The 18,488-nt window shown below is 44.9% G+C and overlaps 1 protein-coding gene and 1 pseudogene across 2 annotated transcripts; both read left to right on the forward strand.

The window, feature by feature from the left end:
- The first annotated feature begins 1,041 nt into the window (after window positions 1-1,041).
- On the forward strand, window positions 1,042-4,470 carry LOC308149553 (sterile alpha motif domain-containing protein 9-like; annotated as a pseudogene). Its single transcript has one exon. The product of its transcript is annotated as a sterile alpha motif domain-containing protein 9-like (transcript).
- A 9,842-nt stretch (window positions 4,471-14,312) lies between these two features.
- On the forward strand, window positions 14,313-16,410 carry LOC308150925 (ras-related protein Rab-3C-like; the record flags this gene model as incomplete). Its single annotated transcript, XM_080523716.1, has 2 exons — window positions 14,313-14,549; window positions 16,288-16,410. The coding sequence occupies 2 exons, from the start codon at window positions 14,313-14,315 to the stop codon at window positions 16,408-16,410; spliced, it is 360 nt and encodes a 119-aa protein (XP_080379842.1).
- Between the last annotated feature and the right edge of the window lie 2,078 nt (window positions 16,411-18,488).

Consider the following 18,488-nt stretch of genomic DNA (forward strand, 5'->3'; position numbering starts at 1 on the left):
TGCTCTCCTCTTCTCAGTTCTTCTCCATTGTCTGGGGGGGTAGTAGCCTACGTTGAGAACCAAGGAAGGTTGGCCTATAGTGTTTGGTCTGCATCACCCAGGGCTGGTCGATGGCATTAAACAGTCTCTGTGGTTGTTTAGGGCCACAACCGCTAGACGAGGAGGGGGGGGGGGGGGGGGGGGGGGGTTCCACTCGTCAATCAGAAACTCCCCTACCACCAAACCAAAGGGTGTCAGGGGCACAATCACTATCTGGTTTATGGCCACCAAAGTCCTAGCACCGGGCCAGGTGTCACCCAACCCCCTCTGACACAACACCTCTGACTCTATAACTAGGCCTGGGGCCCATTCCACTAAGGTCGATTATCTTCTAAGCCTCGATAAAGTTCTAAGCCTCGATAATGTTAGCTTGCGTTCGGTTCCATCAATGTGGCTCAAATAATTCGCTGCTTGGTTGAGCTCCTTCTGAGTCAGATATAATTAGCCTGGTCGCAACCAGGCTGAAACACTGGCTAAAGTAAGACGCGTGTCATAAAAGGCTCACAGGCGGAAACTACATCCCGAACGACAGTTCCTCTTTTAGGAAATATTAGTTCCCACTTCACACGAGATAGATAGATGGATAGGTTGACTGTGTGATAGATAGATAATTTGATATTTTGAAAGTGTGATCGATCGATAGTTTGATTGTGTGATAGATAACTTGATATTTTGAAAGTGTGATAGATAGATCGATAGATCAATAAATAAAAGAGTGTAAAAAAAATATAAGGTAATTGTCTCAACTTGCATTGCTGTCATCACAGCGGTCTGAACAAAGTGTTCTCTGTTCGTCTGCCAAACTTCAAAGAGTCAGCTAACAAAATTGAGCATGAAAAGGATACAATCTATCGCAGGGTGGGTTCAAAAACAGAGCCAGTGACTGATCCAAATGACTTCTACCAGCGAGTCAAAGACCGAGATGCTCAAAGAGAAGAGGCAGAGCATTGTCGTTTTGTCAACACGCCAGACATCTGCCAAGACCTTGGAAGGAAACTCACAATGCTAGTAACTAGTGGCAAGAAATTAATTGAGAAGGAGAAATGGTACATTCTTGTCACAAACAAGTTCAAACCAGAAGACTTGAGAAGCATTGACTTCTTACTGAACATGAACATATTCTGTGTGTTTGACTTTGACCCGGATTCCAAGCAGTCAGGATTCTGCAGTAAATACAGTCAACATCATGCTGCAAATCTGCATTTCATGCAGAACTACAAAATTCCAAGTGGCAAGAGCATTGAAGAATTTGTGAGTCACTTGCATTTGTTTGAGCAGACCAGCTGGATATTTTGTAATGGACGCAGCGATTACAAAGGAAATGAGAACCCCTGCGATGAAATGACATGGATCAAAACAAAAAAGACACTCCTCAAAGAATCAGTGTCGTTGATCTGCAAAGAGATCTTGCCAAAAGGCACATTTTTGGTGATCTTCCTCCTTACATCCCTTGTCGAGAAGCCCCTCTTGCACACCTTTTGTGAGTTCTTCACAGACATGGAAGGTCATGAGGACATCATTTGCATCGCCGAATCAGAAGACAACTATCAGAAATGGCAAAGCTTTGCTGAGGGATCATGTGAAACAGAAACTCTGAACCGTTCTAGTATGGTTGGGATGAAAATGAGCCATGTGGACGCGACACTGCAGCAAATTCAACCTGTAACCTCTCGAGCCACCAAGCACCTGCCTATCTATGTTAAAGGACAGTGCCTTCTTGAAACACGTGAGGAGGAGATGATGTATTCCTTGGAAATCCTGAGTGTTGATCATTGCAATGAAACAAGTGATGAATTCATCAAAGAAGAGAAGGAAAACATTGATAGACAATTTTACCGTGGAGGCAGAGTGACCTGGTTGAACTTCTGGCTAGCTGAGAAGAAGCATGTAGGGGAGGTTATTCAAAGGGATGCATATGATGAAATATCCAAACTTCTCAGTGACACTATGAAACGTGGTGTACACCAATTCCCTGTGAACAGTATCAACATCTTCCATCACCCAGGAAGTGGTGGAAGCACTGTGGCAAGGCAGGTGCTGTGGAACAATAGGAAAGACCTACGGTGTGCTGTTGTGAAGCCATCATGCCCTGTTGCCACTGTCTCTGAGCATGCTGTTCAGCTCAGAGAGTATGAGGAAAAAGATCCTCAGAAGTGTCTCCCGGTGCTCCTTCTGATCGAGGACTGCGATAAAGATTACCTTGATGATCTGAGGAATGAATTGGAGCTTGCCATCAACACTAAGAAAATCCAACAAGGAACACTGTGTTTTATCCTGTTGAGCTGCAGCCGATCCCATAATCCACAGAAGATGTGCAAAGACTCGCCACTGCAAAATGTAGCAGTCACTCACAAACTGTCAAAAGAAGAGAAAAGACAGTTTGCTGGGAAACGACAGAAGCTTGAAGAAAAGTACGAGCCAGAGTTCATCTTGACGTTTGTCTTGATGAGTGAAGAATTTGACCGCCGGTATGTTGCACAATTTGGGAAACATTTGCTGCAAGGCATTGATCATGATTCAGTTGTCACCCGCCTCATTCGTTATGTGGCATTGCTCAACACTTATGTTCAGAACTCCTTCCTCTCACAGTCCCATTGTGAAGCCCTTCTTGCACTAACCATCTACATGGAGAGATTTCGTCATCATTGTTTTGAGAAGTCACTGGTGAGCCGGCCAAACTCGTTTTCATGCACCTGAAAGACGACAAGACACACATTGAATCGATTCAAATCATTCATCCACTTGTGGCAAAGGAAATCCTTCAGCAACTTCTAGGTGCCCAAAAGCAGCAAAGTGGGTTAGCCATGGATCTTCTCCATGAAGATATGCTTTTTGAGCACAGGTTTGGAAAAGAAGAGTATGCAAAGTTTCTGAGAGATCTGTTCATAAGACGTTGCAGAGTAACTAAAGGTGATGAATCTGACAGTTTTTTCTCTCCGCTTATTGACCATGTGAGGGAAAAAGAATCCCCTGAAAAGGCAATTGAGCTACTTCAGGAAGCGTTCAAACGTTTCAACAAAGATGCACTCTTTGCCCAGCAACTTGCACGTCTGAATTACTCCTATGAAAAGTTTGAGGAGGCAAAACATTGGGCAGAAATAGCAGTAAAAAAGATGCCTAAAAACTCCTACATGCTTGACACAAAAAGTCAGGTGTACAGAAGATGGTTCCATGTCAAGTGCAAAGCAATTGAGAAGGTAACCAAAACAGCTGAAAATACATCCGATGCTATTGAAATTGCACTGACGGCTATCGATTGTTTTAAAGAATGTCAGAAAGCTGCAATCGCAGACATGGACAGAGTGAACAATCTGGGCTTTTTAGCAGAAGTTGAAGTTGGATGCCAACTTTTGAAGCTCATCTTCTCATTGCAAATGTTTTCTGAAAAGAATGATGGCCGTTCAGAGTGTCTGAGGTACCTGCTTACAGATTACATTCCAGAGGAGGTCAACAAACCATGGGAGAATTTGCACAGCAAACTCAAAGACCTTCAAAAGACATTGCACAATGCCCTGGAATGGATATCTGAAGACTTGAGTTACTTCCAGACAGACCCTGGTACAGATGACGAGGGGACAATTGAGAACTCTGAAATGGATATAAGCCATCCTAAGACTTGGTTGGTAAATAAGTCCTCAGTGTATGGAAAGTACTTCAGCAGTGGATCTCCTGTCCAAATCCCAGGTGAGTCAGACTCAGTCAGTTTGACTCCTTTCATGAAACGCATGATCATCTATCGTCTTGGTGGGGGGAATATAACTACAATCTTCTCCCTACTGACAGATCAGAGAGGTAAAGACCAAGTCAGGATCCTTGAGGAAATCATTTCTCTGTATCCCAATAACCCACTCAAGGCCAGACTGGATCAAACTGATCTTTCCAACTACATAGCATCTCATTTTGCCTTAGGTTGTCTCTCAGCTACGTCTCCAAAGCTAGCTGCTCTGAAAGACCTTCAAAGACTCAGTCAGCAGTTTCCCAATGAAAAGCAGAAATGTCTGTCCAGTGCCCTGTTCCTGCTTACCTTATGACACGAAACAAGACAGAGAAAACAAGTATGAAATTGTCCTGTCTGTTGTGAAATATCTTCGCAGAAGCTACTGGACAAGAATGAAGGATGTTCCCATGAGAAAGAGAAGGATTTACACACACTTTTTCCTAAGCAATGGAAGTGGATGGGAAGAAAATGACAAGAAAATGAAGTGGCTTCATTGGGAGGTGTTTCAAAAGCCTGAAATAGCACAGCTACTGAAGGCTGTTTCTGGCTGGACAGAGGATGGAAAGGTCTATCTTGATGGTCCAAATCAGAACAAATTTGCTATTCCTCCTCTTCGTGCAGCCTCAGTGCCCTATGGCAACGAAAACGTCACATTCTACTTGGGCTTTACATTCCAAGGACCAGTTGCATACAACATTACTGTAAAGACATAGGGTGTTGACACAAGAAAGTATGAATAATGAGATGGAACTATACAAAGAAATGCCGCTTTGGCTATTGCAACTCCCTACTCACTGGCATCACCTCCTGCTCCCTCCATAGACTTCAGATGGTTCAAAACTCAGCCACCGACCTACACTCAAACACCCGGTCCGGCGACCACATCACTCCTGTCCTCCACTCTCTCCACTGGCTCCCCATCAAAGAACGTATCAAATTCAAAGTACTCCTCCTTACCTACAAAGCCCTCCATAGACTGGCCCCCCCTTACCTGACTGACCTCCTTCTCCCAATCGCTCTACCCGTACCCTCCGATCCTCATCCACTGTTCCCCTCACTGTCCCACCCTTGAATCTCAAAGGCTTCGGAGACCGTGCTTTTTCACAAGCTGCACCCCGCCTCTGGAATTCTCTCCCTCAGCCACTCAGAGACTCACCCTCACCCTTACTCTCCACTTTTAAATCGCACGTCAAAACCTACCTGTTTTCCCATGCATACAACCTTCCCTACCCTTTACCATCTCCCCTAACCCTGCGGAAAAACGCTATATAAATATAATGAATTATCATTATTATTATTATTATGAAATGTGTTGTATATTAAAGTGTGTTATAATTGCTACTGTCTCCTGATTTACATAGACATAGATTTAACCATCATACAAACAAATGCAATAAAAATATGAAGAACAATGTCAAGGGAGGCTCTCAAAGTTTGTAAATACCTGTACCTGTCTGTTTCCATTTTATACTTAAAATGATTTTTATGGAGTGCCTTTGCGAAATGTAAAACACAGTGTTGTAGACATACTGTAATCATGTAATATACTGTATACCCTAACTAACCCCACTGCATGGATGACCTACAGGATCCACTGAGACTCTATGGAACAGTTTCACTGGGCCTTTTCAGTCAACTGATTGACGGGTTCTTGGTGAAGGATTGTTGTCTGTAAAAACGGTATGCAAATGTATTAGAGGTACACAACAATGTATTCAGTACCTTTAATTCACTGACATTATTGCACTTTTTATCACTTTTATTACTTTCATTATTGAGTTGTTATTTTTGTTGTTGTTGTTGAGCAAAAACGATTCAGTTGTCTATTACAACTGTATGCATAAGTGACAAATGGAATCTCATTTTATTTTATTTGATTGGTTCTGTCAAGACGATACCATTTAAATGGTGGCCTGTACTGTATGTCTTATCTGCAAATAATTATATTACAAAACAACATTCCTGCAGTCCTGTTCTAGTGTTGTGTGTAATGTGTTTGATTATGTTTTTTTTTTTTTTACTGGATGGTAGCTAATAAATGTTTGTTTTTCCAACGTCAAATGTAACTTGAATAAAGACATTTTCATGGATATTCGGATTCATGTAGCATGATTAAAAATATATTAAATGTATTCAAAATATTTTTATTTTCAGTACAGGGCAGTCCAGATTGATTGATTGATTTTTAATGCCTGAACCCAGCAATGAAAGTATCTAAGCAACGTAATGTAGCTAGCGAACAGAAAAACTGTCAGATCAGATATATAAATGGGTTATTTTGATAAACTGGACACATGTTGGGAATATATATGGTTACTTTCTCGCCTGAAAACATATTAAAACTTCATAAAATTATATGTTAACAGCTTTTAGCCAATGGAGGTTAAAAATAGAGGATTTAAAATCCCCGCTGCCGAAATGCATTCTGGGATGCAGTATGCATACTTCAGTGTGAATGGCCGGCTGGTATTGGCATACTTATTATGAATTTAGTAGGCAGTATGCAGTATATACTCATTGAGTATGCTAGTATGCAGTATATACTCATTGAGTATGCTAGTATGCAGTATGCTAGTATGCCATTTCGAACACAGCCTTGTGTAAAAACGGAGCAGCCACCTTCCTTGAGTTTTAGTTTTATGTAAATTGTAATTCATAAGCTAACCCCTACTCAGATTCTACACAAATAATACAAAGTGTATTTAATTAAATACAAAGTGTATTTAACGTTAAATACTTGCATGCTACATTCCGGCATTGGTTAGTCTGTCTAGTTAGCAAATTCAGATACAGATAGATAAGTAAGTAAGCACGTAGCTAGATCATTACTGTCGGTCTGCAGCGCATACTTCCTCATACATCCATCATACATCCTTATTAATAAACCCCCCCTCTGCAGTTATGATGATGTGTTATTATACTAGATAGCAGAGGTTAGACAGATAGATAGGCATGGGACTGTGTAACTGCCTGTCTACCGCCACTCTCTCCCTCTCTGCGCTGCTCGCCCTGGCTCTGTTGACACGTCTGTCACTTCATCATCTGTCAGACCCACATGTCGCCTCTATTCAACTTGCCTTTGCAACTTTATAAGAAATGATCTGCTGATCAGACCTCCGTTTCTTTCTCTTGTTGAATGAAGGTTGTAGATTCTGATACCATTGAAACCGGGAGCGCTTAACCAATAGAGAATATTGCCAACATTGTTTAATTGGACAGGGGGATATGATTTGACCAAGCTCTCCGCCCGAGACGCGGGTGCGCTCCGGGCTCTCTGCCTGCTGATTGCGCGATTTCCTGTGTGTGTGTGTGTGTGTGTGTGTGTGTGTGTGTGTGTGTGTGTGTGTGTGTGTGTGTGTGTGTGCGCGTGCGTGCGTGCGTGTGTGTGTGTGTGTGTGTGCGTGCGTGTGTGTGTGTGTGTGTGTGTGTGTGTGTGCTCTCGGTTTTTGAGTCACACTCTTGAAGTAGCTTTTTGAATGTAATGTAAAAATCCTTGCTAGCAGAAGGTGGTCGATAAACAACAATGAGCACAAAAGACATTTCTCGAGAAAGCTGTACATTCAGACCGATGCATTCTAAGTCATGTTCGAAAGACCAGTTTATTAGTTGACAGTTAAAATGGTCTTTGATATAAATCATGACACCACCATGTCTGTCAGCCAATCGGTCTAGTCTAAACGTGTTGTACCCTGGGACATTTAATACAGCGGATGGAGAGTTACAATGTAACTGTTGTGTCTTGTTGTTCTCTCTGACTTACAAGATACACTTTATAATAATAATGACTCTGGTCTCTGGAGCAACGTTCAACGTGCGTCTTTATTCACCATTCCAACAACAACCAGACCACACTAGTCCATCGATGATAACATTGTCAAGATGTAATGCTACGGAGGCAATAGCAATCAATCCCAGATCTATGCTAAACATAGCAATATACTACATCCCCCCGTTTAAGCATTAAAAGTCTCTCTTGGGTCAACTGAAAATTAGTCTCTGAAAAGATGAAACAGACAGTGTCACTGGGCCTTATGGCTTCAGTCGATGGATTGATCTTCTTCTTTAAGAACTGTACTCACTGTACTCACTACTAATGTATATGATCTAAACAATAACAGTTTCTAACACTTTCTAAATGTGTCCAACTATCATCTAGTAACTAACTAAACTAAGGGTCAGAGGTCACCAGTACTTAACCCTGGTGGAGCACAACCTTCAGCGTTGGCCCATCTCAAAGTCTTGATACCTTGCCGGAAGCGCCACAGCTCTGCCACTTCTGGTGCGGCAGGTAGGAGTGGAGCTCTCGCCCTCACAGGAGGACGGGTGCTGAGCTGGATGATCCGGTGACTCTGGGGGTCCTCCCAGCGGGCTCACAGGTGTAGGCTGCTCCAGTGGCTCAGGATCTCTCTCTTGATGCAGACTTGGATGAATACGCCTGAGATGACGTCTGTTCCTTCTGAAGACAACACCAGACGGGCTTCTCACGTTGTATGACCGTGGCTCTTCTCGTTGGTTTAGGACTCTGGCTGGCATCCATCCACGTCTCGTTTCCATGTGAACCGTTGCACCAGGAGCAAACTCAGGTAAGGGCTGTGAGTTGCGGTTGTAGTAGTGCTCCTGTCTGGTTTGGAGATCTTTCAGCCTGGCATGAACTCCTCTCGGGGTAGCTGGCTGTAGAACAGCTGTAGAGCAGGGCAGCGTGCTTCGTAGTACTCTTCCCATAAGCACCTGAGCTGGGGAAACATCTGTGCCTGTTATTGGAGTGTTTCTCAATGCTAGCAGGGCTAGATGGGGTCTATGTTGGTCTGCAAAGCTTTCTTGAGTGCATGTTTGACCGTCTTCACCATCCTCTCTGCCAGACCGTTGGATTGAGGATATGCAGGGCTGGAGTGAATGAGCTGTATTCCCCAGGATGCTGCAAACTCCCTCATCTCTGCACTTGCAAAAGGAACATGGTCGCTTACCATCTCTTTTGGGATCCCGTGCCTCGCGTAGACTGCTTTCATCTTGCGGATGACTGTGTGGGCGGTCTTGTCAGGTAGATGGAGCACCTCTGGGTACTTGGACAGATAGTCCACCACGACAAGGTATGACTGGCCCTGGAGCTCAAAGATGTCAGCCCCGACCTTTAGCCATGGTAGCTCAGGGATATCATGTGACATGAGGGGCTCTCTCTGGTTCTGTGGTTGGAGTTGTTGACACGGAGAGCATCTCTCCACTGCGCTGTCGATGTCACGAGTCATTCCCGGCCAGTACATGACTTGTCGGGCCTGTGCCTTTGTCCTCTGGATACCTTGATGTGCGAGGTGTAGTCTCTCTAGTATCACCTGTCTGGCGGCTTGAGGAATCACAATTCTGTCGCCGGTCATCAGTAGTCCGTCCCTGATGTGGATAATGTGCCGCTGAGGCCAGTATTGGTAGAGACTGGCGGGCACACTGCGTCGTCTTTGGGGCCAGCCGCTGCGGTGTCTCTCAGCCACTGCCTGTAGTGTCTCGTCAGCTGCTGTGGCTTCTTTGAGCATCTTGAGCATGTCTGAGCTCATGGCAGCAGTAGCCTCCATCGTGTGGATCACTCTCTCCTCGAAAAGGTCCTCTTTTCCACTGTCGGCCTGTTCGGTGACAAACGCGCGGGAAAGGGTGTCGGCGACGTGCATGTATTTTCCTGGCGTGTATGTTATTTTCAAATCATACCGTTGAAGCTGGAGCAACATGCGCTGTAGTCTTGCTGGGGCTTTGCTCAGGTGTTTCTTAAAAATCACTTCAAGTGGCTTGTGATCAGATTGGACTGTGACAGTGTTGCCGTAAACATACTGGTGGAAGCGTTTGGCTGCGAACACTATCGCCAGCAACTCCTTCTCTATTTGGGCGTAGTTTCTCTCAGCTTCTGTGAGAGCTCGTGAGGCATAGCACAGCGGTCTCCCCTCCTGGAGAAGACAAGCTCCCAGTCCATCTTTCGACGCGTCAGCCTGTATGGTGAGAGGCATGGCTTGGTCATAGAACTTCAGCACAGGGGCGTTGGTGAGGGCTGACTTCAGCTTGTTTAAAGCATCATCATGTTCATGGTTCCACTGCCAAGCTGCATCTCTCCTCAGCAGCTGTCTGAGCGGGGCAGTCACTGAAGCTTCATCAGGGATATACTGAGCCAAATACCTCGTCATCCCCAACAGCCTCTGCAGCCCTGTCTTGTCCTCTGGTGGCGGCATGTTGTTGATGGCCGTCACCTTTGTGTCATCCGGTTTCACTCCCTCTGGTGTGATGACGTGGCCCATGTATCTGACAGTGTTGATTTTGTACTGGATTTTTTCCTTGTTGAACTTGACGTTGGCTCTCTGTGCCCTCTCCATGACCTTGTGAAGGATGCCATCATGTTCCTCTTCTGTGGCGGCGGCGATTATCATATCGTCTGCGATGATATGGACTCCTTCGATGTCTCCAAAAGCCTCACAGTTTTTTTGCTGAAAAACTTCGCTGGCGGACTTGATGCCAAAAGGAAGTCTCTTAAAGCGGAATCTTCCCCACGGCGTACTGAATGTGCACAGCATAGATGATGGCTCGTCAAGTCTCACCTGCCAATATCCGTCCTTCTCGTCCAGGATCGTGAATATTGACTTCCCAGAGAGCTTGCTCTGGACTTCCTCCGGGGTTGGTATCGAGTAGTGCTGCCTCTTGATTGCCTCATTCAGATCACGAGGATCCAAACACACCCTCAGTGATCCGTTCTTTTTCTCAGTGATGACGAGGCTATTCACCCACTCGGTCGGGTCTGTCACAGGTGCTATGACGTCCTTTTTGACAAGCTCTTTCAGGGTTGTTTTCAGTCTGTCCACGACACTGACTGGGATCTTTCTGCATCCGTGGACGACTGGGGCCACACTTGGGTCTGTGTGTATATGGTGCACACCGGGGAACTCACCCAGTCCACTGAAGACAGATGCGTACCGCTCCACCAGCTCCTCTTTTGTAGCTGGTGCCTTGACTGCAAGCGTCTCTATTCTCCTCACGAGCTGCAGTGTCTCGCACGCTTCTCTGCCCAGGATGGGCGTGGTGGACTGTGCAGTCACAAAAAAAAATAGATTTGCTCTTGCTCTATTGGGTGTCTCACACGTGAATGTCACTGTTCCTTTCGGTTTCAGGCGTGCTCCTCCATAGGCAATGAGAAGTGTCTGTGTAGGCTCTAGTCGTGGGAGCCCCGGTATCTCCTCGAAAATGCACATTGGAAGCACGTTCGCCTCCGCCCCCGTGTCCAGCTTGAATCTGACCGGGGTGTCTCTGAGGTTGACTGTGGTGTACCACGCGTTGTCTGTCTGCTGCGTGATCTTATCTACCCTAACACAGAACACTGAGCCTACAAATAAAGAATCTACCTCGCTCTCAAGTTGACTGACGTCCCTTGCTGTGACTGTCCCATGCTGTGGTGCGCCACACACTTTGGACCAATGGTTTCTCTTGTTGCATTTGTGGCATGTGGTCCCGAAGGCAGGACATTGGCGGGGCGGGTGTGTCCCTCCACACTTCCCGCATGTGTTTGTGCTGTCCGTCTGCTCATTTGCTCTTCCTGACGATCTTTGTTTTCTGTATCCTCTTCTCATCTCAGAGTAGCTAGTAGTTCCTCTGGACAGTGCATGAACTGGGGCGTCTGCGTGCCCTGTCCCCATAGCTTGCAGCTGTGACTTGGCGGCTTCTGCAGCTCTGCATATGGTTAGTGCTCTGTCCAGGGTTAGGTCTGTCTCTCTCAATAGTCTCTCTTTCATGCGAGGATCAGTTAGGCTAAACACCATTTTGTCTCTCAATGTGTCATTCTCACCTGCACCAAACTCACAGTCTCTGCATTTCTGGCGGAGTTCAGTCACAAACTTGTCGACACTAATGGGGCTTTTCCATCAGCAGCCCAGGTCGGTTCGTGTCAGTTCGGGTCGGGTCACTTCAGCCCGCTTTAGATCAGTTCTGGTTTTCCATTATACACAAACCGACCCGGACTAGTAGGAGGAGTAGACGATAGTAGGCGGAGTTACGCGTCACACGCAGCCTGGCAAAAAGCTTCCGGGTGTACACAGCAACAACAGCCGTGATTTTTTTGGAGAGAAAGAGAAAGAGAGAGAGGAAGCTATGTACACATAATAAAGTCATGTTTTTGAACCCTTAAAACCACTGCCTTCACTTGTCTGCTTTATGAACTGTAGTATCATCATCGGGAAACGCCGACAAGACGCGAATCTACCGGCATTTGACTCATGAGTGAACGGCGAAAATGGCTGGACGGCACAGCAGCAGCAGTCATCGAGTTTACGGTTAAAAGCATTACTTCTCGGGGTGTCAGCGCGGTGGTTAAGGGCTCAAAATGACCGTATACCGATGGTGAAGTTAGCAAAGGAGTATTGTGTTTGTACCACCTCCACAGCCGGTGTTATTCACGGACAAAGACGGTGCATAATAGCGATTTTTGTGTTATGGTTGTTGTAAATAAAAGTTCTATGATGCATTGAAATGACATTAAACTAAGATAATACGATGGTCAGCATAATTTTTCGAATCTTTATTAATAAGCTATTACAGAAACTCTAGTGAGTATCAATGCTTCATTGAATGGAAAGTCCTATCTATTCCATTCAAAGTGTTTTAGCCTTCCCCCTTTCCACTGGTAATAAGGAATTGGCAAGAATAGATCGATATAAATAGATCAACATAATGCAGCACTATCATGCACAGATCAGCCTTAAAACATATAACGTTATATATATATAACGGAGCGATGTATTTCTACGGAAAAGGCTGACTGACACGGGCATTTGAATGGAATTCCCGGGTAGAAATATTCTCTGCCCCCGCTGTCAACACGACTTTCAACCAGCAGCAAGCGGCCGGGTGAACTCCCGGTTCATCGAGTTTACGGTTAAAAGCATAACTTCTCGGGGTGTCAGCGCGGTGGTTAAGGGCTCAAAATGACCGATGGTGAAGTTAGCAAAGGAGTATTGTGTTTGTACCACCTCCACAGCCGGTGTTATTCACGGGCAAAGACGGTGCATAATAGCGATTTTTGTGTTGTGCTTGTTGTAAATAAAAGTTCTATGATTCATTGAAATGACATTAAACTAAGATAATACGATGGTCAGCATAATTTTTCGAATCTTTATTAATAAGCTATTACAGAAACTCTAGTGACATTTTCCTAGAGCGAATGTGGTATTTCAAGATGGCGGTTAGTGAAGAAATATATGGACATGGGATGACGATTTCCATTGACCAATCAACGGTGTGCAGCGTCACACGTCACACGCAGCCTGGCAAAAAGATCCGGATGTTAAAATTTAGTACCTGCTCTCGATGTGGAGCTAAAGAAGCGACCCGAACCGACCTGGGACGACAATGGAAAAGGGGAAAAGAAGCAGGCCGAAGCGGGCTGGCTTGCTTTGGCCTGCTTTGGCGCTGTAGTGGAAAAGGGCCAATAGAAGGCCCTTAAAGTTGCAGCGTTGCAGCTGTCAATAGTAAAAACAAGCTTACATTACATTCAATGTTTACACAGTGGAACACTATTGACTAATTCATGTTGTCTATCGTTGATTTTGTCACATCCGGTTTAGAGGAATGTATGGTTCCCACCCATTACCTCAAACAAGTGACCTGACCCCTTTTCAGGTCTACACGCACACACACACACACACACACCTTTCTTAAACAGGCAGCTCTGCCATATTTGTCAATGGCCTGAAATTATGTTTACGCAGTGCCCAAATCGTTGTGAATATTGGTTGCAAACGCAAATATTGATGATGGATTTGGACATGTAGCCTAAATGCTTGGCTTTTTAAGCACTAGTCTGTGCTGTCTTTTTCAAAGGCTTTCACTGTCAGTGTAATCTCTGATTTCTGTGCTGTCTGTGTCTGTTTTGCTGAGTTTGTATTGGATTTGGCCAGCAGGCCCACTTTTATGACCCTGGCAGGTTTGTGCTGAGCTGGTCTCCAGGGAAACGCTTGTAATCAGGGGAAGAGCTCTGCTCGGTGGGCCTGATATGCTGCAAGGTCCAGCAGACAGAGGGGAGGAGAGAATGGAGGGAGGGATGAAAGGAGAGAGCACACTTGGCCTTTATTTATGGTGCAGGGGGCCAGTGGAGAGAGAGATGGATTGGAGAGAATAGAGGGAGGGAGGGAGGGATGGAGGGAGGGAGAGAGAAGAGCATGCTGGCTTTATTTATGGTAGTTGCCAGTGGAGAGACAGAGAGACAGAGAGACAGTGAGACAGAGAGACAGAGACAGAGACAGAGAGAGAGAGAGAGAGAGATGTGTAGATGGAGATGAGGGCTTGAAAGAGAGAGACTTAAAGAGGAGAGAATGTCCTCTTCCATATCTTCAGCGGTTCATTCAAAACGGGATAACCTCACAGCATCATCATGACACATTACGCTACCACCAAGTCATTACAATACATACAGGTTCATTAACAATTGGACAATCTGGTGGGTGAATATACTCTCATTGGCTTGCTGTATCTCCTCTCATCCACTCATCAATACTCCTGCCTTACTTCACCTGTTTGCCCCCCCCCTCCCACACTCCTCTAGATGGCGTTGGCAAGCGACCCCGGCCAGCAGACCCCGGCCCAGAAGGATGCTGCCGACCAGAACTTTGACTACATGTTCAAGCTGCTGATCATCGGCAACAGCAGCGTGGGCAAGACCAGCTTCCTGTTCCGCTACGCAGACGACTCCTTCACCTCCGCCTTCGTCAGCACTGTGGACATCGACTTCAAAGTCAAGACCGTCTATCGCAACGAGAAGAGGGTCAAACTACAGATCTGGGTGAGGGGGGGGGGGGGGACTCAGGGGAGGGGAGGGGAGAAGAGGGTCAAACTACAGATCTGGGTGAGGAGGGGGACTGAGGAGGGGGGGGTCAAAGGGTCTAAAATGGGCTAGACCACTTTGGGACGGGCTGTCGCCTTTGGATTCTGTTTAGGTGGAAGGGGGGGGGGGGGGGGGGGCGTGCGTGCATGCGTTGTGTCTTTCACATGGTTTTACTGCCAATTCAACGGGAGGAAGGAGAGGAAGTTTTTGCAGATAAGAATAATCAGTCTAAGTGTTGACAGACAGCTCTCTGGGGGTTGGGGACTTTTGTGCCTCTGTGGCTCAGTTGGTAGAGCATGGCCCTAACAACACTTAGGATGTGGGTTTGATTCCCGCTGGGATCATATATACTGAATTGTATGCAATCATTGCTTTGGTTAAAAGCGTCAGCTAAATGTCATATATATATATATATATATATATATATATATATATATATATATATATATATATATATATATATACAGTATATATATATGGTGGTGAGTCAGGAGGATGTATGTCAACTGCTTCACTTCAAATAAGGCCTCCATAGCAACAGTACTTGTGTTATGGTCCTTGTCATAATTTTGTGTGTGTGTGTGTGTGTGTGTGTGTGTGTGTGTGTGCGCGTGTGTGCGTGTGTGCCCGTGCATGAGTGTGGTTGCAATGCATCTCTCACACACTCGAGTTAATGACAGTTGATGTTCAACATCGTCCCTTGGCGGCCAACTCATGAAAGATGCATGGGGATGAGACATCTCTGCGTCTGAATATGCTTATGGTGCAATCTGACACCCCAAGACAAGTCTATTACCCTGTCAGATAGGATTTACCATCGCCAGTGGCTCTCACACACTAGCCTGCTGCTGTGACCACTGATACACTATACAATACAAAGGTAAAAAAAATAAAAAGTATACCATTTGCCATCTACTTGATCTGTCTCAATTCTCTCTGCCTTTCTCCCTGGATATTACTACTATACACCTATATACACTTATCCATAGACACAAGCTCAGTTATGATAGCTTAATAAGCATGTTATAATCCAGTTTTGACCAGAGGTTTATGCTTCACCAAACATTTACAGCATATGTTTCATTGGTTTTACGACGGATGCAAACTGGAAAAACAGAGCTGTTTCGGTTTGAGTCCGTCCTAAATCAATGAAACACATCAAAGTGAAAAGTGGGTTATAACGTTCTTATTAAGCTGCCATAACCTCATGAAGGTAGTAGGACTTGTAGTTTCCCCTGGGCCACGTGGAAGCTTCCGGGCCTTGGTCACGGCCAGTGTTTAGTCAGGCCCTGGGTGGTTCTGCCTGGGTGGCAGTGTGTGGACACCTCTGTGTCCTGGTGTACTTAGAGGGTGTGGGAGCGTCGGAGCCATGCAAGGAGGGATTTCCCTTCGGAAATGGGAGTTCATGGGCTTTATAGTACATCGGCCTCCCGTGACAGCACGGTTAACCCTGTACACTCTTCCATTGCGGCAATGTGGCAGTGCTGTTTTTTTTCCTCTTCTAATTTGCTGACCCTCATCACATTCGGATCACATTTGGATTGTGTAGCAGGCTGTCTATTTATTACTGCGGTGTGTGTGTGTGTGTGTGTGTGTGTGCGTGTGTGCGCGCGAGTGTGTGTGACCAGCGACGGCGGAGGTTTTAAGTGAGGTTGCTGGCCTTTACTAACATCCCACTCTGTCTCCATGGTAACAGGACACAGCGGGTCAGGAGCGGTATCGGACTATCACGACGGCCTATTACAGAGGAGCCATGGGCTTCCTGCTCATGTATGACATCACCAACCAGGAGTCCTTCTACGCCGTGCAGGACTGGTGAGGACATTTACATTTGAAGGCGTTTAGCAGACGCCTTTATCCAAAGCGACTTACAACAAATACATCTCGTGAGCTTAGAATTATAAGGTTCTATCTCCGTTTAGGGTAGTTCAGAGATATTGGGCCGCGTCAAAGTTTTTACATTCCATTATGTTCTGTGAGATGGAACCTTTGTATTTTATGAATTACAAACTCAAAAATGTCAACATTTTAAAAATAACACCACACAGGCATTAATAAACACCTAATGGATCAGATTATGTAAAAAAACTCATTATTAACATTATTAACAAACATTATTTTATAATCCCAAAGACTCGAAACATAGCATGGATATAGTGACTGTTATGTTCTTGCCACAATTCTGAAGGCATGTATGATTCAGCTCAATCCACAAGCTTTCCACAACCCAAGCTTTTGTCTTTCAGCTTTGCCTGGTTCAGAATGTGGCTGTGTGTGTTACTTTTGACTGTGTTGTATGACCTGTGGTATGCTGCCCCCATGTGGATACCGAGTGGCACTGCAGCTATAATGGATGCACTTGTGGAAGTATGGTTTTTACCGGCTGTGTGTCCTTTACTGGGGGGGCCTAGAAGCCTGGCAAAGGAGGCTGTTGCTAGTGACATCTGGAATGTTTATCTACACTGACTCGTCCTGAAAATGATATGTTTCTACTGAAGGCCTACCACTCAACATATGTGTACCGTGTCTATCTGTGGTGATGACTACCCTGCCAAAGTTTCTCTATTTTACTGGATACTTGAAGTCCTGACCTGCACTGTCTGATATAATGAAAGAGATGTTTACTGTATTCACAATCAGGCATTAGGCTCGATGAGAAAGAAAGAAATGTTCCTAACTGTTTCAGTTATCTGATTTTGCTGTTATGAAAAACCTGAGAGATCAGGCTTATTATGAACACCTTAAAATGTCATTTTATCATCACTAAATAAATGTTCCTCTCTCTATATCCTCACACGAATTAAATAAAGAATGTCATTTAAAACTATTTTTCTTTTTTTACATCTTCCCAAAACTGTCAATAAGTAGCCTACACAGTCACGGATCAATTCAGATTCAGATTAGATTTAATTGCCATTGACAAAGTACAAAGATGACCAAACGCAGTTTCACACAATTTCCTGTACACATTAACACACAAATGATGACAATTCCTGGTAGTGGTCAGTTTCCGGTAGTGTAGTGGTTATCCTGTTAACCTGAAAGTTCCCCAGTTCGAAAGTGGGCGGAAATAATCTGTTACTGCATTTCCTTGTCTGGTACTTGTACTCTGACAATGAAGTTGAATCTAATCCAGTGTGTCTTGTGTGTCTTGCTTTGCACTATTAACACCCTTGAAAAAGATAACACTAGATCACACTAGTTCTCTTGCGTTATGCCTTGAATGCCTTGTGATGATGGTGCATGTTAGTGGTGTAACCCTTCACATGTATCTGAGTGTAATGAGGTTATCTTTTGTAGTGGATGTATTGATGTGTTGTGTGTTTGCCGTCACGTAGAAATGCTTGGGGTTTTGGACAGGGTTTGGGGTTGAGGGGAGGGGGCCTTGAAAAAAGGGGGGCTAGGGGCCCCAGGGGCTATGATAGTCTTGATCAGGTCTTACAAGAACATTGATTGCTTCACTTGTATTGATTTGAAAATCAGAAATCTACAATTTTAAGAGGGAAAATATGCTGATTGACTTATGTTAGACACCATGTGCATTTCCTCTGGTACAGTAGTGTGTTTTTGCTCAGTGGCCTTAGCATGTGACTTCTCTGTCTCAGACATAATCACATTATATTTGCATGTCTCAATCATATTTTCCATTCATAAAGAGGTACACAAATAGAATTGGAGGATGGTTTTATTTATAAAGTTAACTACGTACTTACAATTCCCAACTTAAACTATGCAACCTCATAATGACAAGAGTAGCTTGTGACAACAGTTATTATTATACACGTTAAAAGGATACATGTAATAGGGGTTTGGAATTCCTCCAGGCAAACTGTGCAGGATATTATCCCAGTGTTTCGGCTCCTTTCCCTGTTTGAAACAAAGGAAAAGATGGACAAC

This window comes from Nansenia antarctica (genome assembly GCF_963989245.1).
Source record: "Nansenia antarctica genome assembly, chromosome: 2".
In the NCBI taxonomy this organism is placed as follows: domain Eukaryota; kingdom Metazoa; phylum Chordata; class Actinopteri; order Argentiniformes; family Microstomatidae; genus Nansenia; species Nansenia antarctica.